This window comes from Misgurnus anguillicaudatus, chromosome 2 (genome assembly GCF_027580225.2).
Source record: "Misgurnus anguillicaudatus chromosome 2, ASM2758022v2, whole genome shotgun sequence".
Taxonomy (NCBI): domain Eukaryota; kingdom Metazoa; phylum Chordata; class Actinopteri; order Cypriniformes; family Cobitidae; genus Misgurnus; species Misgurnus anguillicaudatus.
Genome location: NC_073338.2, coordinates 45,015,952 through 45,041,056, shown reverse-complemented (window position 1 = coordinate 45,041,056; position 25,105 = coordinate 45,015,952). Strand labels below are relative to the sequence as shown.

The 25,105-nt window shown below is 40.3% G+C and overlaps 2 protein-coding genes and 1 long non-coding RNA gene across 3 annotated transcripts in view; 1 reads left to right on the top strand and 2 right to left on the bottom strand.

Moving 5' to 3' along the window:
* Window positions 1-113: 113 nt before the first annotated feature.
* LOC141350638 (uncharacterized) lies at window positions 114-2,965 on the bottom strand. The gene is made up of 5 exons (XR_012358778.1): window positions 2,224-2,965; window positions 1,655-1,856; window positions 1,360-1,410; window positions 913-1,019; window positions 114-776 (listed from the first exon to the last, which is right to left on the bottom strand). It is a non-coding gene; the product is annotated as an uncharacterized lncRNA (long non-coding RNA).
* Window positions 2,966-9,237: 6,272 nt separating this feature from the next.
* The window catches only part of LOC129443418 (NACHT, LRR and PYD domains-containing protein 1 homolog), a 32,491-nt gene continuing 16,623 nt past the window's right edge, over window positions 9,238-25,105 (bottom strand). The window contains exons 12-14 of the mRNA XM_055203889.2: window positions 11,417-11,506; window positions 10,916-11,014; window positions 9,238-10,781 (exon numbers count right to left, since the gene is read on the bottom strand). Of these exons, the coding sequence (XP_055059864.2) occupies window positions 9,605-10,781; window positions 10,916-11,014; window positions 11,417-11,506 (1,366 nt within the window). The 3' untranslated portion in view covers window positions 9,238-9,604. The remainder of the gene's footprint in view (window positions 10,782-10,915; window positions 11,015-11,416; window positions 11,507-25,105) is intronic.
* On the top strand, window positions 14,987-17,023 carry LOC141366182 (uncharacterized). The gene is made up of 3 exons (XM_073871646.1): window positions 14,987-15,169; window positions 15,366-16,977; window positions 17,013-17,023. The coding sequence occupies exons 2-3, from the start codon at window positions 15,747-15,749 to the stop codon at window positions 17,021-17,023; spliced, it is 1,242 nt and encodes a 413-aa protein (XP_073727747.1). The 5' UTR covers window positions 14,987-15,169; window positions 15,366-15,746.

The window sequence follows — 25,105 nt, the reverse complement described above, 5'->3', positions numbered from 1 at the left end:
GAAAAGATTCAACCTTTATGTGATAGGCTATGCATTATGCTATTTTTAATGAATAAACAGACAAGTAGTCTAAAACCAAACATGTGACTTACCACAGTAGAGGATATACAATGTGCTTTGACATTAGTGAAGCATTCGCTTCAACTACATTTTTGTAGAAGATAAATGTAATTTAATAGTCACATACTCAGGTGTACAAGTGTTGTACTCCACTGTCCTACAAGTGTATTTATTGGTTTCTATTAACCCAAATTTAGCAAAATATGCATCTAACATAAAAGAAATCTATATAAAATGTTATAATAAGAAGATATAAAATAATATCATGAATATTTCAAGAACACAAGACTTTAATGGTATAATAAGATACAATAATAAATATTATACATTTATTTTAAGAACACAACACTTTACAGTTCACACAAACGTTAAATGGTATTTTACAGAACCAATCAAAAAAATCAATATTTACATTAGTCTATCCCCACTAGTAGATTCACAAGACAGGGTTTTTTGTGTAAACAAAACCCACGAATAACTCTTTTGTCTCATATATTTCCTGCTCTTCTCTAAAATATTAAAGGGAAGGGAGTCAACATTTTTTCTTCATTCCTTTCACCCTCATAAAACATGGTGTTTATAAACAAGTCCAACATTGTTATAGCCAACAGGGCATCATCCTTTAGATCTTTTGCAGCTCATCTTCCCAGCAAGTGGTCTCCTTTAGCCACTCACAGGTCAGCTGAATGTTTCTCATCATCGCTGAGTCCTGTGTGCTATATAAGAATTCCAATAATAATATAATTAAAAATGATGTACTGCTCATAAACAAATTCATGAAAGAGGAAAGGTTAATACACACATTAACAAGTTAAACAAGTCAATCAGTACATAAACATTCCTGCTACATACATCTTCCTCTGGTGTCTGGGTGATCTCCATGACATCTGACTCAGGTGGAGTGAATTTCATGTTATCTGCATGTGTTACTTTCTGGGTGAGACTGTTGTGGGACTTGACTGTACGAAGAGACAAACATTAGAATGTTTTTAGGCATGCATTGCTTTATTTATATATATTGTCTGCATACTGGAAATGCACAGAATGGAGGTTTTATCATAAGTATAGTTATTAATATCATACTTTGTCAGAGGAAATGTCTAAATTAACTGAGCACCACCACTTCATGATTATTGGTGTGTCAGACTGGCAAAAGATAGCAATCGAAAATCTTAATCGTTCTTTTTTTATGTTTACTCACAGTCATAACATAGAGTGCATACAAAAAACAAAACAATATTAACAAATGCTGTGTTTAGTACACAGAGACAGGTGTACAGCAAATAAAAGACCACTTACCATCAACATAAATACCCCACAATCAATTCCTCCTAGCTGTAGAGGGGCACACTGTTAACTATAGAATTAGACTATATACAATTAATACAGTATATAGCTGTCACATCTAGGGATTTTTTTTTTTTTTAAGTTAAGTCTTTCTGTTTGTTTACAGTTTTGTTAAAAACGTGTACTTGGTTTACTTAACTGACCCTCAGTGGGTTATTTGTGACAATTGTGTACTTTGTTCTTTCTTAATACTCCACTAAAGATATTTAAACAAGTTTACAAGCAGCAAGAAGTTAAAAAGCTGTACCTCAAAATCAGTACAGACATGTTCCAATGTCGAGGGGAAATAAAGACGGGGATGCTGATGCTGGGGATGAAGGTGGTGCTGCAGCCAATGGAAGGTTGTCCAGAGGCTGGATTTTTACACATTTAAAAATGTTGATGTACGGTAACAGCAGTGAAAGTGTGGGATCGTCTGGACTTGAGAACACGCTTGATGATGATAAAATCTAAAACATAGAAAGAATAAATTAGCATCATTGTCTTGTTTACATGTTTTGTACAGTGCATTGCATATAAACAGCTTTCGTGATGAATCACCTTGCTCAAGAGCACAACATAAAGAGTATTTATATACATGTTTTTAACTTGTCATAAGTAATGCTACGTAGAAAAACTATTATAACAACTGAAATAAAGTAGTTTAAATTCAGACATCCCAAAGGTTTCACAACACAAGAAAATATTAAATGAACAGTATGTTTTTAGTTTTAAATGCAAGAAAGATATTACTATGACGTGCACAAACAGAAAGGTTCAACAAACATGATGTTTATCACACACAGTATAATTAAAATATTTAATTCACACACATACCTTTTTGTTGAACTGCATGATTTCAGAGCTCGTGTAAATGTTTATTTACAGTAGGCACCGTGATATAGACAGCAGAAGATCCTGTCCTCGCATAAGTATTGTCTGGTGCACCAGTGCAGGTTCAACAAATATTTGAATACAAAAAATAAAAACTACAATAAAAACACTACGTACCACTTGTGGTGGACGGGAGAATGTTAGCACATTAGCTATCTAGTGTTTAACGCGAAACTCCTCCCGAAAATCACGTCGAGACAGCGATAATTGTAAGATTAAGATTTAATATACATATTAAAGCTCAGTTTATCTTTAAATTACCGTTTTCTTCCCGTGCAATACTCCGGAGTACTTGATACAGGCTGTACAGGAAGTTTAAACAAACTCTATCTGCGCCTGCGCACTTGATGCTGCCACGCCCACTAGATCCAGCGAGGGTGCCACGCCTCGCTAGAGCTCCAGCTCCGCCCATTTGGCTATGCAGCGGGCACCACTTGCAATAAACGAAAAACGAATTGACTGAAGTTCAAAGACACTCTTCATTTTTTGTTCAAAAAAGAATAACGATAAAATGATCGCCAAAAAACGAAAAACGGGACGTTTTTAATTGGTTTTTCGTTTTTTTATTCTGACACCAAAAACGGTTATTTGGTTTTTCGTTTTGAAACAAAAAACAGAAAAGCGGTATTTTCGTTTTTTAATTACAAACGAATTACGGATTATCCAGAGATCCCCTGACCGAAATGTTTTCGCGCATTTCTGTCCTTTCATTTGCCGGTTAATGAGTTATAATGCGTTTTTAAAATGACTGAATCCAAAATCTGCCAACTTCATGACATTCCGCGTTGTGCAGTTAATTCCATTTGTATGCATTTCGCGATTCTGTCCGTGTTTTCCGCATCGCGGAAATCATATGGCCGTACACTTTATTGAGGAGTTGAACTGCTGCTCGCGCTCATGTTTTCCAAATGGTGTGATGACGTGTAGTCAGCACCTCAGTGTTCATGCACTCTATTGGTCTAAACTGCATCAAACGTAAAATGCGCATGAAGCGAACTGTCAAAAACTGCGTACTAGATGATTGTTATTTTTAATAGTTTTGAATCGAAATAATCGCATTTCTTGCGATTCGAAAATCGCATCCATTCACATCGCGATTTCGGTTTAAAAACGATTAATCGTGCAGCCCTAAAATTTCCCTTTGGGATTAATAAAGTTTATCAAATCAAATTATCAAATCAAAATTAATGCATACTTGAGGCACCGATGAGACTCTGTGGAATGGTCATTTGAGTGACCCTCTGCCACACTACTCCTCAGCCCTTTCATCTCCTGAGGTTTCTCCTTTCTTGTAACTCAGTACATAAACCCTTGACATTACCTAACCTCAATCTCTAACACCACAATCGCACCACAACCTGACCATACACACCAACCGTTTGACGAAGGCCAGGTTGTTAATGCAGGTTCAGTGGCATACAGTGGCAAACTATCTACCGCAATTACCCAACAACACTGGTCTATTGTATAGGACTTGTCACAGGTGACGATCTGTGAGGGCGGAACCAAAAGTGTGGAAGACGGGTTCCGCCCGACGGGGGTTCCGCCCGGACGATTACTCTGAACACCGGAATTTCCGGGGTTTCCCCGATCACGAAATCAAGCCCGATTACGCACAGGTGAGAGTGATTTACGCAGGGGTTGCTGATAGGCCAATAAGGAAGAGAGGCAGAGTATAAAAAGACCTTTGAAGACATCAAACGGGGTGCTTTTGGTGTACTTTGTGTGCGCTGTGTTACTGCTGTGCAGACGCTTTGTGCTGGCCTTGATCGAGTCCCTTGGGGAAATAAGAGACGGAAGGCGACCGGGCGAAGAGTTATTGGGCGATTTCACTCGTGAGTGGGCAGATACAGAGTCATTGAGTCCATTGATGTAGGAATATATTGACAACGAAGAGTGAGTAACCACCGTTGTGTGTTATGTGAAGTACCCAGAAAAGGAGTTGCTTGGTGTATGTTTTATGTGTGTTTAAGGTCCTTGGCCCCACCGAAGAGGAAAGCGTGGGCGAGCCGCGGATCGACCGGAAGCACGGACGAGACACTTCGGTTGGGAAAACCGTCTGCCATCAGGTCAGCTGGCCCTGCGGGTACAGAGAGCGTGGATGAGCCAGAGAAGTAATAAAGAACATATCGGGGCTGTGAGTATTATCATTGTGAATCAACCTATTCTCCTCGGTGGCAAGAACATCGCCCAACTACCCTCACGAGGGATCCGAGGCCAGGCGGCCAAGTCCATTGAAAATCACGTGAAGTGTGTATAAGAGTGCTGTGGGTGAGTTTCACTTATCATTGGTGTTTACGCTATGCTTGCTGTGTGTATGCTGTGCTTGTAGCGACCAGACTGCCCGGCTCCGGACGAGTCGTGAGACGATAACACACGTTGTGGCCCGAGCCCTACAGAGAAGGAAATAAAGCTATTTGCCCCGGTGTGTCAGCGAGAGCTCCACTCCCCTAGAGAGCGGACAGTGGCGAACAGTGTGAATTGTGTGAGCCACCTCCCCGTGTACCAGTGAATGCCCGAAGCGAGTGCAACGCCCAAGCCGTGTGAGTAACTTACCTTTGTGTAGTGATACCTACCTGTGTTGATAGCAACCCCTTACCTGTGGCCCAGCGAATGCTCCACCGTGAACGAAGACCCCCAGTGCTGTGAGTAACTTACCTGTGTGTTGCGACACTTTCCCTTGTCTAAGACAAAGCTTTGAGGAAGAGCGAAGTGTGTGAATTGTGTGAGTCACCTCCCCGTGTACCAGTGAATGTCCGAAGTGAGTGCAACGCCCAGGCCGTGTGAGTAACTTACCGTTGTGTAGTGATACCTACCTGTGTTGACAGCAACCCCTTACCTGTGCCCCAGCGAATGCTCCACCGTGAACAAAGACCCCTAGTGCTGTAAGTAACTTAGTGTCATGCTAACTATCTCTGCTTCCAGTATCGTCTGAAGAAGAAAAAAGAACGAACGGAGTCGATCTGGCCAACCACTCCTCTGAGTTTCAGTGAACGTCCTGAGGAGGGCGGGGACCTCAAGTTCCGTGAGTAACTCACCTTGGTAGTGTGTAACCTACCCTTGTTCACAGCAGTACCGACCACTTCGTTCGGGCCTCTGGTTCAGAGTCGGGAGACATAGTAGGCCTCGGGAAAAACCTAAAGCAGAGGAGAGAGACGAACAGAGATTAGACCAGTAGTGTACCGCACCGAAGCAAATAACCAACTGTATTTTCTTGATTCTGCCTCCAGGAAGAAGCGGAGGGCGCCACGGATACTAGGACAAAGCCATAAAGGAGCCCCTGTCCCTAGTCCCTGTCCCAAGCGGCCCTGAAGGCGAGAAGAAGCCACATTAGTTTTAATTGCCCTTTCCCCTTTCCTCTTTTAAATATTTAAATAAAGTTTGTTTTAAATTGTAGTTTACTCGTCTGTCTGGTCATTGGGGTGGTCTTGGGAACCTCCTCGAGGTGGAAAATTTGAGAGGGGCGTGACCTTTGGTAAATTCGGGTCCGCCCCGGCCGTGACAGACTTGATGTTGATATTCCTTAATACTTACCTGAGGCATCGTTGAGACTCCGTGGGCTGGTCAGTTGAGTGATGACACACTTTGGGTTGTCAACCCTGCTGAAAAAAACAGCATCAAACCAGCATGGACCAGCATGGGAATTATGCTGGTCTATGCTGGTTTAGCTGGTGGTCACCAACATACCAGCACCAAAACACAACATATATGACCAGCATGGGATGCTGGTGCTAATGCTGGTTTAGCTGGTGCTAATGCTGGTTTAGCTGGTGCTAATGCTGGTTTGGTGCTGGTTTAGCTGGTGCTAATGGTGGTGCTGATGCTGGTTTGATGCTGGCTTAGCTGGTGTTCACTAGCAAACCAGCACCAAAACACAACATATGCTGGTCTTGCTGGTATGCTGTTTTTTTCAGCAGGAAGTGGGTGCCCTCCTTCCTGGATGTTTCACTGATAGGCCCACAACACCTCCAGAGGGTTCAGCAGTGAATCCCAGTTTCCTAGGCCACTCTCTAGGTCCCATCAACTCACTTGAAGTGAGACCCAGGCAGAGTCTTTTCTCTTCACCCACAGCCACCGGCTTTAACTGCCTGCCGGTGGGCCTTTCCTCGCACTCCCATCTCCCTGAGTAGGCTGGATGTTGAGGTGGCTATGAAGCCTCTGCAACCTACTTCCACTGGGCGTACCTTCATTTTCCAGCCTTGTTGTTGTACATCAGTTGCAAGTTCAGCGTACCTCAACCTTTTCCGTTCATAGGCCTCCTCCACTACACCCTCTCAGGGCTGGTGAGCTCGATGATGTAGACAAGCTTGAGCGAGGCTGACCACAAACAAGGTCTGGTCACAGGTTGGTGGCTGCAATTTCAGATGGGAAGCAGAGTTTCTTGTTCAAGTCTGCTAACAGCTTCCAGTCCCGTGCTCTGCCCAGCTGACCAGAGTGTGATCTTATGGTGGTGAGGTTGGCTTGACCCTCACCGTCCCGAACAAATGGTGTTAGCTGCCACTGGGATGATGGGGGAGGAAGGGCATTCACACTTGTCCATCGACTTTCCAACACTGCAGCAAGACATTTCAGCACCTGGTTGTGCTGCCAGGTGTAACGGCCTTGGGTGAGGCTGATCTTGCATCCCACTAAAATGTGCTTCAGTGTTGCTAAACTTGGGCATAGAGGGCACACAGGGTCCTCGGCATACCACTGGCTTAGGTTTGCAGGAGAAGACAGGACATTGTAGGCAGCCCTGAAGGTAAAGCTTGCCCTGAATGCCTCCATCTCCCACAGCTCTTTCCAGGAGATCAGAGTGTTAAAGGGGTCATATTATGAGATTTTTTTAAAGATTTAAAATTAAACTTTGGTCCCAGAGTGCGTATGTAGAGTTCTAGCTCAAAATACTTCACAAATGATTTATTATAGCGTGTTAAAATGTGCCATTTTGCGGTGTATCCTTTAAAATACAAATGAGCTGATGAAATGCGAACACTGATCACAATGATGGTGGTTTGTTGAAATTGGAACTGAATTGTGCTTTCAATAATTTTCTCTCTCTCTCTCTTTCTCTCTGCACTAAATGACAGTGCCGTGGTTGGATAATGCATTTCTGGGGTGGTATTATTGTAATAAGATTCGCTACCTATGTCACAAACAGGTGAAATATTAACAACCTAATGTTTCATATGCTTGCAGAGAATGGTTCAACAAAACAGTTACTGGGTTGTTCTTTTTCATGTTTTCTAGGTTGATAGAAGCATTGGGGACCCATTTATAGCACTTAGAGAGAAAAAACCAATTGACATCACAATTGAGTTTCAATTTCAACAAACCACCATCTGTTAGAGGTCTATTGGGCCTAGTCCTTACGGACCCAGGTATTTTTTGGAGGGGAGTTTTTAATATCTCGTTGTCCTTTGTGTGAGTAATACTGTGGCAGAATACCAAACCGATCAAGTTTAATGGCGTCCTAGTTTCCAATGCAGTGTTTATTTTTTCCGTTTGTTTCATTGTTTAGTTAATTTCCCCCTACACATGGACCTTCCTGACGTTATCCTCCTCTGCCTGGAGCAGAGGGATTGTTCATCAACTTCATCAACGTGGTACGCCAGACACATTATCTGGATAGCACACTCTGTGTGTTCTACAGAGTAAGCTTGAATGAGTTTGGAAGGAAACTTAACTGCCTTTGTGGAGTGAGTGATGGCTTGCGCGAACTCTAATGCCATCCTGGAGGACATCGCCAGCCAACTCCACAACCAGACATCAGTCATCCACCATCAAGCACCGCGGAGCTTGTGCCCACCACAGGCAGAGATCCCGGAAGTCCTCTCCCCTGGCCAGGTGCATGAGCCGGCGTGGGAGTGGGAGTCCTCGAGGATGTCGAGGAGAGCCCTGCCCACACTCCTGCCGTTAAGGGTGAGCATTCATAGGTCCTGGACTCACTAACTGTTTGCTGGGCTGGGCTGTGCTTTGGACAGTAGTAAGTAGTAACCCACCATCTGTCAAATTTGATTGATTTATGACCCTCTTTGACAGGGGGCGGGACTATCAATCAAAAGCTGCAAATGCTGTCCAGTTTCTGGACTGTCATATTTTATAGCTTTAGGACAGCGGCTGTCCGGAGCTTGTTTTACGACGTGTCAATCAAAGCGTTGTTTTTTTCCTCTGTGCGTGTATGTTTTTTGTCACACGAATGTTGTCATGTTTATTGCTGTCAAAAGTTTATTGTTTAGCTGTCCAGTTTCTGGATTGTCAGGTTTTTACCAGCGGTCTCTGTGTGTGAGTTAAAATTGCACGATTTAGATTATATAAATATATTTCTTTCATAATTTGGTAACACTTTACAAAATGTTCCCTAACATGAACTAATGGATGAAACAAACAAACAACAAAAATTCACAAATTTTGCTGTAACAAACTTATGGCCAACAAACAAATAAATTGTCCAACAAATTAGAACTTTATCTTTATCACATATGACGGATTTGTCTGAACAGTTTCACATTAAGATCTAAAGGATTTCTGCTTTTGAAAACGAAAGCCGTTTGAATGGTTGGGCGTATTTACGCATGACAGGGATACACACAGTAGTAAAATGTAGGTTTGGATTGTGCTGTAGACCTCAACAGCAGAGCATCACATTGTCATACTGCTGCAAAACACACACACACACACAAATATGCCCATTTCAATTATCTTTTTTACCATTTCTGTGAAAAGAAGATTATTATGTTTTTCTCTCCCCCACAATTTATGGATGTGCTGCCATTTGTATTTATGAACACTGCAATTAATCACAAATGTATTATACAAATTGCAGGTTTGTTTATATGAATTTAACATTTTAACAATATTTGATTTACCTTTTAGTATAAGGTTTGTACCTATAAGAAGTCTTTTCTTTTTGTAATGTCAAAAAATTAATTTACAACCATGCAGAAACTATAAGAAAAAAACTAGGACAAGACTTAATCAGACCATAAAATGTTTTGCTGTAGTTTTTGTTTAAATTTCTGTATATTTTTCCAACTCAAACATGATTCAATAATAAACATTATTTAAAAGTTTTTTTATACAATACAGTATAGTAATATGAGTAACCCATAGAGCCGGTTTCCTATGTTTATCTTTCTTTTGTAACGCAATAAAATCATCATTCAGAACACATTAGTTTGTATGAAATGTGGAACTATAAGACAACCGTTTCATTTTTTCAAATGTCACAAAATTAAAACCAAAAGGGAAAAATTATTTATACATTACTTTATGAAATGTTTTCTTATTTATTGAAGAACCTGCTTTCATATGTCTTCTCTGTAGTTGCTGTTTTACATTCAGCTCAATCAGGACACATCAGTTCTTCATAAAGGTTGGGCTCCTCTTCCTGAAGAATAGAGATAAATTTGTCTTTGACAAGCCTACTACCTGAATCCACAATGGAACAGATCTTTCTCATGCTATCCTGACTAGTTAAATTCATATGTGTGATTTGTGAGTACAGTTCATCTTTAATTATTTTCTGCTCACGCAGCTTATCTGCAATACTCTTCACACATTTAACTCCTTTAACAAGCTTTGACCAGTGGTTATGAACAAACTGATCTGTATCAATCTTACGATGCCACTGTGGCTCATTTTGAATTTGCCTTGGAAGTTCATTTTTCCAAATTGTTGCTTTCCACACAGTAGTGCGATCCTCTTCTCTAATAAGAGTCATTTCTACATCACCATCTCGATCCTGCTTAACCTTGAAGAAGTTTGGGTGGATGTCTCTCTGAAATGAAATTCCCTCGATGGGATGTACAGAAGCATCAAGAACCTCGAGAAGATGAGGTGTTTTCATCCGAAAAGGCCTGTTAGGTCTGGGATGGCTGATCTGAAGGCTTGATTTTTCATTCTGCTCAACCTTTTTTTTTGAACAATTATCATTCAATGGAAAGAAGTAGACATGAAGTATGAGAGGACTTTTACATCGCATGTAAAGAAGAAGATCGCAGTGTTCCTCCCATTGCATTAGCCAACTTATAACGAGAGTTGTGATGGAAAATGACGGTTTGACTATTTTGGCATGAAAGCGGGTCAGCTCAACAGTACGTAAAACTACCCCTTCATCTTTTTGGCTGAGGACCTTCACAGCATCTTTGAGCGAGGGGTCAGACTCTGCTAAACAGGCGTAATGAGGGAGATGTGCCTCCTTCAGTTTCCCAGAGATCACCGTCACATCAATCACAGGACCAATTCGCTCATACTGAAGTCTTTCCAGCTCTGCAGTGAGGGAACGTCCGTCCACTGTATGATACTGAAGAGTCACATCACAATCACAAACCCATCGCAATCTGGTTTTGATGCACTCGTAATGACCCGGCTCAGTGCTGATCCTGAACTTTGACTCTCCTTCATCTCTACAGACTGATGGATTAACCTGAACCCACTGATCAGAATCAACTATGTCAACACAACACTCACAGACAGAATGTGTGTGAGGATTCATACTAGTGAGTTCAGGGATGATCAGCCTAGAGAACAGAAAGAAATCTGTGTAAAATGTGCTTTTTTAATCCACACATATGGATGCAAATGCAGATGTGACTTAAAATAAACACTAAACTAAGTCAGTACTAAGAAATTATAAGCATTAAAATATACTCACTTTTCTACTACTTTTGGTTTAAAGCAAATCTCCTCTTTCTCATGACAGATGTGACTCCAGTTCTCTGTACACTGGTGGGTAGGTGTACTACACTTAAGTCTTTATAAAGAATCAGAAACAAACATAACATCACATGCATTTAAATGCTTTAAAATTTCCATTTGCAAATAATAAATTGCTACATAGCTTGCGTGTGAAATGTAAATGGGAAATTTAAAATAAAATCATTTTATACAAAATTATCCCAAATATTCAATAATCAAATATTTTATTTTAGCTTAACAGATTTGCAATGCACTGTAAGTCACTTTGAATAAAAGTGTCTGCCAAATGCATAAATGTAAATTGTGTAATTAAATTTTTCTCTGCAAAATAATTCCTATCCACAACACAAACATGCTTTTTGTGGTTTTGGTCACAGTTATGAGCTTCCCAATACTATCATGACATAGAGTAAATTACAGCTGTCAACATCACAGCTATAGTTTCAAGCACACAAACCTTTTAATGATCACAGTGCAGTGTGGATCCGTCAGTGATTTCTGTAGTAACATGTGTGCCTCCGTCACCAGCAACCCAGTAACACTGACACTGCAATACAAATATAATTTAGTGATAGAAACGTAAAGAAACATTTAGAAATACATTTTGAAGATAGTCTTTAAAATTACAATAAATGAATGTTACAAGTAAATACATGGAACCCACAATGATATATGATGCTGTCACATAATACAACAATTATGTCCTGTAACCCAGCCAACACTTTTTCGGTGGGGCCAATGTAGGCATCATATGGGCTTGAAGTATGGGCCCTAAGTGGGTTTGTCCACAGGTTTGATGCTGGCCCCATCTGACTTAGCTCATATGAACCTTATGTAGAAACCGAAGCCAATGTGGACTAAACCAAAGCCAAGTATGGGTGTGGTTGTGTTGAAGAAGTGATAAAGTTAATGAGATAATGAAAAGATGAAAGAAGTAATGATTGACCATTAATGATAAACATCTGCTGTTAATAAACAGAATCAGTAAAGTGGAACAAGAAAAGAAAAAAGAGAAAAGACCATTAGAAACCACAACAACTACAAAAAAATTGAATAAACATTTCTTGGTGAAGCCAATGTATGCACCATATGGGTTAGAAGTATGGGCACTAAGTTTGTCTGCATAAGCATTTGAATAAGCACAAATGAACCTTATGTAGAAAACATAAACATATGTTATGTTTGTTTCATATGTGTATAAACGATCTAATATATAAAACAGAGAAATAACAAAGGTTTACCTATACACTGTAAAGAAATTCCGTAGAAATTTCAATGTTATTGCAGCTGGGTTGCCGGTAATTTACCGTAGATTTACATTTTTGTTATTTACTGGCAAGAGTTTGTTCAAAGTTAAATAAATGTTAAATATTAACAAGTCTTTATCTTCACAGAATAAAACTATACAAAAACAGCCTCATGCAAAGCATTCTGTGAATCAGAAATAATCAGCAACCTTTTTCTGTTTTTTGCTTCAGATTTTGTTTCCCAGAATGTTTTGCTTGATGCTGTTTTTTTAGTTTTACTCTGTAAAGACAAAGACTTGTAAATGTTTAATGTTCATTTAACTTTGAACAAACTCTTGCCAGTAAATAACATTAATGTAAATCTACGATAAATTACCGGCAACCCAGCTGCAATTTCTACGGATTTTTTTTACAGTGTAGCACACGTTGATGTTTTATTGTTTCCTTTGAAGTCAACATTATGGTGATCAGTGTCTGATTTAGTTGGACTCTTGACTGTTGATTTTTACATTTAAACATGACTGGAAAAATTAAGGGTTTAAAATGACTCCAATTTTTGTACGTGAATATGAGAGCTTTCTCTGATATTTCAGAGCAATTTATGAAAATAAGCTCACGCAACTTTCCAACACTCGCAATCTGCAAAAAAATAAGAGGCGGATCGTTGCTCCAGTTTTATTAATGAATGCCTAAAGATACCGCTTTATACTGTGTGTTCGCGCTAAAACTCGTATCCTACGTTAAAACATTGTGATCAATACACTTCACATCAATAAGGAGAGTGAAGGCAGTGTATTGTGGCTGCTCGAACACATTCGACCACATGTGCGTCTACACCACAAAAGCAACCGGACAAATGCAATTTGCGAATACCTCTGAATGTGGCTAAAAGTGGATGTTTTACACCCCATTTACACCTATATTTACGTCATCACGACCAAAGCGCATCTTAATACAAGGTGTACACAGCCTCTTAGATAAAGGCATCTGGGTCATTCTACAAAAAAGGTGGAAATGCTTGTCCCTTGCTTTTGCAGACCCCTTAATCATTTAATTTGACCCAATAATACCCTAATGAGATATATTTAATAAATATAGACTGTCCTTAAAATGATGAGTTTATTTATGTAATTTTCTTTTTTTTTTCTTTTTTTTAAATGTCTGGTCCTGAAAAGCGCCCTGTCCCTTTGATCATACATGGAAGTTGAACTGTGTACATATTATTTAAAACCATGTTTTTTGTAAAACAAATCAAATTTACATTTACCTTTAATCCTGTATGAATTTACTACAACACTGAAATGGTAAAAATACACTATTAATATGAATAATATCAAATAAATATTTGTCCCCCAAATTTATGTCATTGGTGTCGCCCTACCCAAAGCACTTTTATTTTGAAACAATGCATCAGCTCTTTGAAGTTTTTATGGGTCAAGAGGTCAGTGAAAGAAGTGCAGTGAAGGAAGGCAAAAGGTTTGTGAGATGTCTTACCTTATATGTCTAAAATATCATGATATATCTAAGAATTTTGAGATAAGATTTTTTTGGATGTCATTAGTGTTACTCTTTTTTTATAGCTGCACTGTAAAAAAATTCCATAGAAATTACAATGTCATTGCAGCTGGGTTGCCGGTAATTTACCGTAGATTTAAATTTATGTTATTTACTGCAGGCCCGGCGCCACGAGGGGGCAAAAGGGGGCATTGCCCCCTCAGATCTGATTTGTGCCCCCTCTGTTTTATTTTTCTATTCATGGTTACAAATAAAATTTTCATCCTTTTGATTTAAATAATAATTTAACCTTATCCTCATATGGGTAGAATGTTCAGTGACGTGACATTACTATCAGATTCAAATGTCTTTCGCGTTGGTTGACGCTGAGCCAGATGGACGAGCTCAGCGCTGTCATATATCAACACTATGCATGTGTTTTCAACCTCATAATGTTTATTTTAGATTTCAGACATTTAAATACACATAAGCACTGGTAAAACAATAGCCTATAGTTTGTAAAATACACCCTGATGTCTGTGGAAGCAGCAATTCAAATATATTCAAATAAGATAATAATTTGCAAATAATAAATACAAATTATTTTCAAATAATAATAATTTGCCGACGTGTGTTATTCACATCAGACAAACACAGTGGAAGCAACTATAAAGTTTACTCTACTGTTATAAAGGTTACAATGATACTTGTTTGAAAGACGGAGATGCGCATCTGTCAATCAGCTATTATAACAGAGCGAGGCCAAAGACGAACGCACTCTTAAACAGGACATAATATATGGAATAATTTTGCATCTTTGAATAACTGTAAGAATACATTTCCTTTAAATATCATTTTATTCATATAAAGTTCTAAGAGATAATAATGTTTTATCCACTTTTATTGCTTATTAACTTGCGGTTAACAGCGTGTTTGCGCATTTAGTCTACCTGTAACGAGTTATAGTAAATACAATTTGAATGTAAAGCATTGCTTTTTCACCAAAATCTTTCTATTGTATTTAGTATTAATTATCTCTGACTCTCTTTGAGTAATGTATGTTAATTTTACTGTTCATTGTTTAAAGACTTTTATTTTGATATTTGCTCCTGGCGCGCTACTGACGCCATTTTGAAGTGATCACGCACCTCTCACCAGTTTGCATTGGTTATGCTGGGGAGAGGTATGCTTTTTCAGAGCTCTTCATTTTAAATGAGTAAATTAAGTTAAAATATGTATAAAACAGCTAAGAATTTTTTTCTAGAATTTACTGAGACTCTATGCAGTGTTCTGTTGTGTGTTTTATCTGTGAGTGGATTGGAAATGTGAAGTTATATCGTGTGGGCCGTATGATATGTTTATCGCTTGGTTTTGAGTCATTAATTAGCTAACATGTTTTATCATACAGGAATGTCTCTTTATGGAATGCCCACGAGAGAGATATAAACTTTATTCATGTTAATCCACAGGTATTTCTCTCTTTATTGGCTTTTATGTCATTTTATAATCTTGTATTGTGTTAATACTATGTTTTAATGTTAATGTTATTTTTTTTAACTGTCACATAATGTTACATGAGTTTGCATTGGTTATGCTGGGGAGAGGAATGTCTCTTTATGGAATGCCCACGAGAGAGATATAAACTTTATTCATGTTAATCCACAGTGTGAAGTTTATGCTGGTCGTGGCTGTCAATAAATCCCTTCCTGGTGAATAGAAGTGAACGTGTCCTGGGCTTCTTTTACACACAACGCAGATTACCGTAACGGCGGTCAACAAAGGACCGGTTACATTGGTGCCGTGACCCGGATTTGAAGATTCGCTTCCAGATCTACGTCAGTTGGGTCGCCGAGGGACGCTGCATTGAGGTTCACTGTTTTCATTAGTAAAGAACTGGGAGAACACAAATGGACATTTAGTGTTATTAACAGATTTTTGCATTCTTCCATTTAAGTGACTATTTTTCTCATATTTTCTGATCTCTTTGAAAAGTGTTTATTCTGATTATAAATTTATCTTCAATTGTATTTTTTTGTGAAATTGAACATGGCATTCAGTTTAAAAGGAGATGATTTTGATGCATTTGAAACAATGACAGGTCTAGGTCTTGGGAGGGGGAAGTTTTTTGGTGAAACCCCAGTTACCCCAATTGTGAGGGAAAGTAAATTGAAAACAACATCTCCTGTATTATGTTCCACACGTGTAGTTGATCACGATGTAGCTGACACTGTACCCTTAGCTGTTCCAGACATAACAGATCCAAACTCGCAAGGCTTGATAACACACATTGCACAACAAGTGGGGAAGACCCTGTTAGCATCTCATAAAGAGGCTAGTTATGTTAAAGAAGAGAATAGAGGTGCATATACACAAGGGTTAGGTACCAGCAAGACTTTCTCAGAAATACCTTCACTTAACTTGACTGGAGTGAGGTTGGTCATGCAGAGTGAAGCAAAAGAGCCCCCCGTGTACCGCGGTGATGCATCAGACAAGATTAGTGTGCATGAATGGGAGGAGCTAATGGACATGTATCTGAGAAAAAGGGGAATACCCATAACAGAGCAGCACCAAGAGATCTTAAGCAGACTGATGGGTAGAGCAAAAGACGTCGTCAAAGTTACTCTCCGTTGCAATTCAGCTTTAAACCCAGTTGAGAATCCAAAAGCTATCATGGACATCCTGAAACAGCATTTTAGCGATGTTACTTATTCTTGCATGCCTTTGGCTGACTTTTACGGCACTGTTCCATTAGCAGGAGAAGATCCCGTTGAATACTGGGTGAGGCTTAATAAAGCAGTGGATCTTACGGAGGAAGCTTTAAGGAGGCTTGGTCGACGAATGGAGGATCCTTGTCAAGAAGCGGCCATGATGTTTGTAAAGTACTGTCCTGATCCCACTCTTGCTGCAGTATTTCGCTTTAAAGCACCAGAAAAATGGGCTGCACAAGAGATCCAAGAGCAGCTTGATCGTTACCAGACAGAGTTAAAAGAACGGATGTCAACCAAGCCTAAACGTCACACTGCTACAAGACATGTCACCTCACATGTTCAGAATTCTCACGAAAATGAGGAAGTAGATGTCGGCTCTCCAATTAAGTTAGGTGAGTGTACCACAGTCAGCCCTGTACATACCACACAAAGTGATGACAATTGCATGAGGACTTTAATCAACCTTCTTGATCGTGCACTGTCTCAAAATGTCCAAATGCCATCCCATCAGCCTCAAAGCAAGTTCTGCAAAGTATGCAAATCCCAAGATCATTCTACTGTAGCACACTGTCGCAGAGAACATTTGTGTTTTGCATGCCTTCAGCCTGGGCATAGTAAGAGGGAATGTACAACTGTCAGGTCCAGGCCTGGACCAGCACCACTCCGGGGTCCACCAAATTTAAACGAGATGGCTCACGTTTGGAAGGGGGATGCGTGAGTGTAAATGAAGAACCCCTAGAAAAGAATGATCCTTACCAGATTTATGAGAATGCATGTGCTCAATCTCCCCTTGGAACCAAAGTGATAGCACAAAATGTCCAGGCAGTTGAGGCATTCGATGATTTGTTCTATGCACCAGTCAGTGTAAATAATGTGTTTTCGTTGAAGGGAATGCTTGATACAGGTTCGATGGCATGCACTTTTAGTGACAAAGTAGAAAAGAGGATGTTAAGTGAGAATGTACTGCCATTAGCCACACCACTTCGAGAGGAAGTCATCTTAGTAGGATGCGGCGGCAAGGTTACAAGACCAAAGTGTATGTATGAGGTCGAGTTGAAAGTTTATGGAGAGAGCTGTCTGGTACCCATTCTCGTTGTACCCGGCCAGCGTGATGATTTGATAATTGGTACTAATGTCATCAAATTCCTTGCGCATCGCATGAAAGGTAGCAGTGACTACTGGAGACTTGTTTCTAATCACAGTGTAGAATCGATGGCAGGATGTGAGCAGTTCTTGGATGTTATGGCCAACACAAGTCGGTGGAAGGGATCAGAGCTGCCAGACAAGGTGGGAACTGTCAAGTTACAGCAGAGTGTTACCCTCTTGGCAAAGCAGGAATATCTTGTATGGGGGAAGTTGCCAAAAAATGTCCCAATGTCCCCAGGAAGCACCGTCGTAGTGGAACCAACAACTTCGAAGTCAGTATCACGAGACATCATGATCGGCTGTGTTGTCACTCCATTATGGGGTGATTGCTGGGTCCCTGTAAAAGTTACCAACTTCTCGGACAAGCCAGTCACTTTAAAGAGAAACCGCAAATTAGCAGATGTGTCCCCATGTGTTGCTTTGGAAGACTTCGAACTTTTCCAAGGGCTGAATCAAGTTGAAGGGGTTACGGAGGAGAATCAATGTTCATCTGATTCATCATCAGATTTCAAGCATAGATTGGAAACCGTTGGTCTCGCTGATCTTGACATCCAGTCTTGCTCTGTCAGTCATGAGTCAAAAGAGAAGGTAATACAGTTGCTGGAGAGATACAATGATGTGTTTTCCAAGCACGCATTGGACTGTGGGGAGGTAAAAGGTTTTGTTCACCGCATTCGGCTAATGGATGAACGCCCCTTCAGATTACCTTATCGTAGGGTGCCGCCAGCACACTACCAAAAGTTGCGGCAAGTTTTATCCCAGATGGAAGAACAAGGGATAATTAGGAAGTCTGTAAGCGAGTATGCTTCACCGTTAGTCCTAGTGTGGAAGAAAGATGGCAGTATAAGGCTATGCACAGACTTCAGATGGTTGAATGCGAGGACGATAAAGGATGCACACCCACTTCCACACCAGTCTGACTGCTTGGCTGCTCTGGGCGGAAACACACTTTTCAGCACTATGGACCTGACATCAGGATTTTATAACATACCCATGGCTGAAGAGGACAAGAAATTTACTGCATTCACGACCCCGGTGGGGCTACACGAATATAATCGCATGCCGCAGGGCCTCTGCAATAGCCCCGCCTCCTTTATGCGGATGATGGTAGGCATCTTTGGAGACTTAAACTTCAGCAGCCTGTTATGTTATCTTGATGACCTGTTGGTGTTTGCTCCAAATGAGCAGGAAGCATTAGAAAGGTTGGAGGTTGTGTTCAGTCGTCTGAGGCAATACAATCTAAAGCTGAGTCCTAAGAAATGCCACCTACTTAGAGCTTCTGTAAAGTTCCTGGGTCACATCATAGACAGAGATGGAGTTTCAGTAGATCCTGCTAAAGTTGAAGTCATCTCAAAGCTGTCCAAATTTGATTTGATGGAAGATGACAGATGTACTCCATCAGTGAAGAAAATTAAATCCGTCCTTGGTATGATCTTGTATTACCAACATTTCATTCCTGGATGCTCTACTTTGGCAAAGCCACTTTTTGCTCTCACAGCTGGGCAGAAAAGAAAAAGAGGAAGCAAAGGAGAAATTAAAGCAGGAACTTACAGGAAACTCAATCCTACCGATTGGACTGAAGAATGTGACCGTGCGTTATGTAACCTCAAGGAGAGCCTGCTTAAAAGTGTGGTTTTAGCGCACCCTGACTTCACTCGACCTCTGATTCTTGCAATTGATGCTTCTTTGGACGGGTTGGGAGCTGTATTATCCCAAGTGCCAGCAGGGGAAGAGCGAGCCCGTCCTATCGTATTCGCGAGTAAGACCCTGGGTAAATCACAGAGGAACTATCCAGTTCATAAGCTTGAGTTTCTGGCACTCAAATGGAGCGTGTGCGAGAAATTTAGCCATTGGTTAAAAGGTCAAACGTTCACGGTCTGGACAGACAACAGTCCGCTCACATACGTTATGTCCAAGGCAAAACTTGGAGCTTGTGAGCAACGTTGGGTGTCAAAACTGGCAGCTTACAATTTTGAGCTGAAGCATATAGCAGGGACAAAAAATGTAGTGGCTGATGCTTTAAGTAGAGACCCTTTTGTTAAAACTGTGAGCAGCAGGCTGATGAAGGAGCCATATTGTGATTTACTAATGGAGGCTGAGGAGGTTGATGGAAATGGAGTTCAAGATGCTTTTCGTCAAGGAGCTCAGAACTTACAGACCTGCCCCCAGTCCTGTCTTACCTTCCCTTCTGACAGCTCCACTGTCAAAGCTTGTTTAAGTTTACATGATCAATGGGAAGAGACATCAAAAGCAAGAGCTGTGCAACTAATTCAGTCTTATCAAGATCTATTCCCAGCTGGTGTTGATACCCTTCCAGCAATCCCTGCAGAGGAGATTCGTGAATTGCAGGAGGCCGATTCTGTCATTTCAAAATTGACATTCTTTTTGAACTTAAAACGTCAACCATCGAGACGAGAAAAGGCCAACATGAGTTCCAAAGCAATAGCTCTCTTCAGACAATGGGACAAACTAAGGATTAAGGATGGAATCCTCTATCGAGTCACACAAGATCCGCACAGTAAACAAAAGCGGTATCAGCTGGTCTTACCCTCTAGTCTCAAGGGTCAAGCTTTGAAGGGCGTGCATGAATTAGCGGGTCATCAAGGGCAAGCGAGAACTATCCATCTAGCCCGCCAACGTTTCTTCTGGCCGGGAATGGGGAAAGAGGTTTGTGAATACATCAAGTGCTGTCAAAGATGCATCCTGGCCAAAGCTCCTGAACCATCTGCACGAGCCCCACTTGCAAGTATTAAGACCTCTATGCCTATGGAGCTGGTCTGTCTGGATTTCTGGACTGCGGAGGATGGGAAGAAACGCTCAGTTGATGTGCTCGTTGTGACAGACCATTTCACCAAGTTAGCTCATGCCTTCCCTTGTCCGAATCAGTCTGCAAAACAAGTCGCGAGGAAGTTGTGGGACCGTGTTTTCTGTGTGTACGGATTCCCAAGTCGTATCCACACTGACCAGGGAGCCAACTTCGAAAGTGCTCTTCTAGCGGAGTTGTTGAAGCTATCAGGGGTCGCTAAATCTCACACCACCGCTTACCACCCCATGGGAAACGGAGGAGTAGAACGATTTAATCGAACTTTGGGGAGCATGCTCCGTACCCTGCCTTTGAAAGAAAAGCACAAATGGCCAGAGCAAATACAAACACTGACCTTCGCCTACAATGCTACGGTTCATGAAACGACTGGGTACGCTCCCTTTCAGCTTATGTTTGGCCGTGTACCGAGATTACCAGTGGATGTGATGTTCAGACAAGTACTACATGACCCTGTAGTTGTTGATCATGGTACTTACCTGAAGTCGTTGTTGTCATACCTCCACGAAGCAGCTGAGATCGCGCAGCGACATTCTGAAAAAGAGCAACAGAAACAGTCAAAAGGTTACAACAAGAAAGTCAGAGGTACATTTCTAAATATTGGGGACCGTGTGCTGGTGGCGAATAAAGGAGAAAGAGGAAAGAGGAAACTAGCTGATAAGTGGGACCCTGTGGTGTACACTGTGGTAGACAGAAACCTGCAGACGCACACATACAAGCTGAAGGATGAAAAAGGAAGTGTGAGGATAGTGCACAGGAACCTGCTGTTGGATATTAGTTTCCTACCTGCTGAGTCACCTGATGGAAAGGGAAGCATTTTATCTCCTGTTGGGGAGTCAGAGTGCGAGACACACAGCAACAAGAGTGAGTTTTGTGTGGAAGACTTTGATCCGATGGACGTGGAGGAAAGGACCACGAGATGGGTAAATGAGAACACCGGAAGCCCTGTAGGTCAAGAGTCTGAAAGTTTTGTAGTTCAAGACTCTGCTTTTGAGGAGCCTTTGGAAACAGACCATCTCAATTCCAATGAAAAAGAGTCTAATGATCAGTTGCAGACTCAAGAGATCAGTAGCCGAAATCTTCTTAAGAGTAAAGTTGAAACCAGCCCAACATCTCTTGATGTTAATTTAGATTGTTACTCAGATACATACACAGTTCAGGCTGACACTCATGCTGACATTCATACTGACACCCAAGTTTCGGTTCCTGACATTCAGGGTGTTAAGACACGAGCAGGTAGAGTTGTTAAGAAAGTGAACAGATTAATTGAGTCAATGGTTCAGAAACCCTTTTACATTCAAAGTGTGGGCAGTAATTTGAAAAAGAGAACTGGGTCATTTCTTTCTCTGTTCTAAAGAATTTCTTTGTGTTCTCTGTATGAAGTGAAGAGACAATTTGATAAGAGATAAAATATGAAGTGTAAGGGGCAGGTCATATTATGGTGTACAAGGCATCGTAATATTCCAAGATGATCTTAGGTTTGATCACCCTGAGGTTTTTCTTGACCCTAATAGTGGGTAACTCACTAGTTGAACTAATGAATATTTCATTGTAGACCTGTACCAGTCATTTGGTTTGAATCCAGTACAGATTTTGGTGAAATTTGGAAGGGGTGAATGTAACGAGTTATAGTAAATACAATTTGAATGTAAAGCATTGCTTTTTCACCAAAATCTTTCTATTGTATTTAGTATTAATTATCTCTGACTCTCTTTGAGTAATGTATGTTAATTTTACTGTTCATTGTTTAAAGACTTTTATTTTGATATTTGCTCCTGGCGCGCTACTGACGCCATTTTGAAGTGATCACGCACCTCTCACCAGTTTGCATTGGTTATGCTGGGGAGAGGTATGCTTTTTCAGAGCTCTTCATTTTAAATGAGTAAATTAAGTTACAAGATGTATAAATCAGCTAAGTATTTTGTTCTACACGTTACTGAGACTATATGCAGTGTTCTGTTGTGTGTTTTATCTGTGAGTGGATTGGAAATGTGAAGTTATATCGTGTGGGCCGTATGATATGTTTATCGCTTGGTTTTGAGTCATTAATTAGCTAACATGTTTTATCATACAGGAATGTCTCTTTATGGAATGCCCACGAGAGAGATATAAACTTTATTCATGTTAATCCACAGGTATTTCTCTCTTTATTGGCTTTTATGTCATTTTATAATCTTGTATTGTGTTAATACTATGTTTTAATGTTAATGTTATTTTGTTTTAACTGTCACATAACGTTACATGAGTTTGCATTGGTTATGCTGGGGAGAGGAATGTCTCTTTATGGAATGCCCACGAGAGAGATATAAACTTTATTCATGTTAATCCACAGTGTGAAGTTTATGCTGGTCGTGGCTGTCAATAAATCCCTTCCTGGTGAATAGAAGTGAACGTGTCCTGGGCTTCTTTTACACACAACGCAGATTACCGTAACGGCGGTCAACAAAGGACCGGTTACATACCTCAGAGTTTATTTTAGTAATATTGCTGTTTTTCCAGTAATAATATACAATTTAGATTTACACGTCAATCCTGCTTCCTTGTTTGTTTATTCATTTCATTATGCTGTTATGTTAAGTTATAGCCTATGTGGATATTTATTGCCATATGAGACGTCCATTGCCGTATATAGATTCTCTCGTTTAATATTCAAATAATTTGCGGAATAATGTGTGCATCTTTGAATAACTGTCAGAATACAGTTCCTTTAAAAATATATTTTTATAATAAATACATTGAGTTTCACTACTTTATTGTCATATACACTTCAGTCAGTGCACACAGCAGGGTCTGAAACACACAGACCATTCTCAGATGAATATATGCGCTATTAATCAGAAACAGAAATACTTTTAAAAATCCCAGGGGAAATTATTTCCATTACAACTTCAGATATACATACAACATATAATATTATAACAACGTATTTTCAATGTCCATGCGGACGAACATATTTTACTTTCGTTTTTAAGTTAGGATCACACGTCGATTAACAGTGGTAAAATATTCTCACAGTAACATACCTTGTATATTTTTATATAGCTCTTTTTTTACTAAATAGTACTAGTACTATCTTTTTAAACTTATAAATAATTCATAAATTGAACTAAAATAATAATGGGTTTAGTTCTGATATTGTATAAAGAAATACATGGTCACCATATACGGTTATATGACAATAAAGTAGTGAAACTCAATGTATTTATTATAAAAATATATTTTTAAAGGAACTGTATTCTGACAGTTATTCAAAGATGCACACATTATTCCGCAAATTATTTGAATATTAAACGAGAGAATCTATATACGGCAATGGACGTCTCATATGGCAATAAATAATGATGGTGTATAATTAAATTTTTAGAATATATTAGGCTTTATACACTCCTGAACAAAATCTTAAGACCAGGGAAAACATTACAAGTATTCACATTTTACGCTGGTGGATCATAACCAGGCAGTAACTACTGCTTCAAAATCCCAAAAGAAAAACCAGGAGCAAGAGAAAACAAGTAGAGAGTAAGCAATTTATTGTCAACTGCATTAAAACTCAAACAGGCTGTTTATCAGCTGATCAAAAGTTTAAGACCATAACCCAAAAAATACCCCATAACAAAACTAAAGGTGTCAAAAGGGACTCAGTAGTGAGTAGCCCCACCATTCTTATTGATCAATTCAAAAATTCTTTTCGGCATGCTTGATGCAACTGTTTCCAGGAGGCTTGTTGGAACATTGCTCCATGTGGTGAAGATGGCTTCACAAAGGGCATCTACAGTCGGGAACTGACGTCCGTTTTTGTAAACTTCCCTTGCCATCCATCCCCAAATGTTCTCAATGGGATTTAGATCAGGGGAACATGCAGGATGGTCTAAAAGAGTGACGTTGTTCTCCTGGAAGAAGCTCTTTGTCAGGCGGGCATTGTGAATTGTAGCGTTGTCCTGTTGAAAGACCCAGTCATTACCACACAGACGAGGGCCCTCAGTCAAGAGGGATGCCCGCTGCAACATGTCCACATAGCCAGCCGCCGTTTGACGCCCCTGCACAACCTGAAGCTCCATCTTCCCATTGAAGGAAAAAGCACCCCAGATCATGATGGAGCCTCCTCCACTGTGCCGTGTAGAAAACACCTCCAGTGGGATCTCCTTGTCATGCCAGTAACGTTGGAAGCCATCAGGACCATCCAGGTTAAATTTTTTCTCGTCAGAGAATAAAACTTTCTTCCACCTTTCAATGTCCCATTTTTGGTGCTCCCTTGCAAATTCCAAACGAGTAAGTTTGTGGTGGGGGAGGAGACGTGGTCTTTGAAGACGCTTTTTGTTTTTGAAGCCCTTCTCTCGCAGATGCCGTCTAATGGTTATTGGGCTGCAGTCAGCATCAGTAAGGGTCTTAATTTGGGTTGAGGATCGGCCTGTGTCTTCACGAACAGCCCGTCGGATCCTCCGGCTCAGTGCAGGAGAAATTTTTTTGGGTCTACCACTTGACTTTTTTGTCCCTTAACTCTCAGGATCTTTTAAGAAATTTAAAATTACTGTCTTACTGCGTCCAACCTCAGCAGCAATGGCACGCTGTGAGAGCCCTTGCCTGTGCAGCTCAACAATCCTGCCACGCTCAAAGTCAGACAACCTTTTTGCCTTTGCCATTGCAGTTTGACTGTCTGAAGGACAATGACATAAAAGCCATTTTTTGTGCATATTTAAACTTTTTAAAGCTATGGTCTTAAACTTTTGATC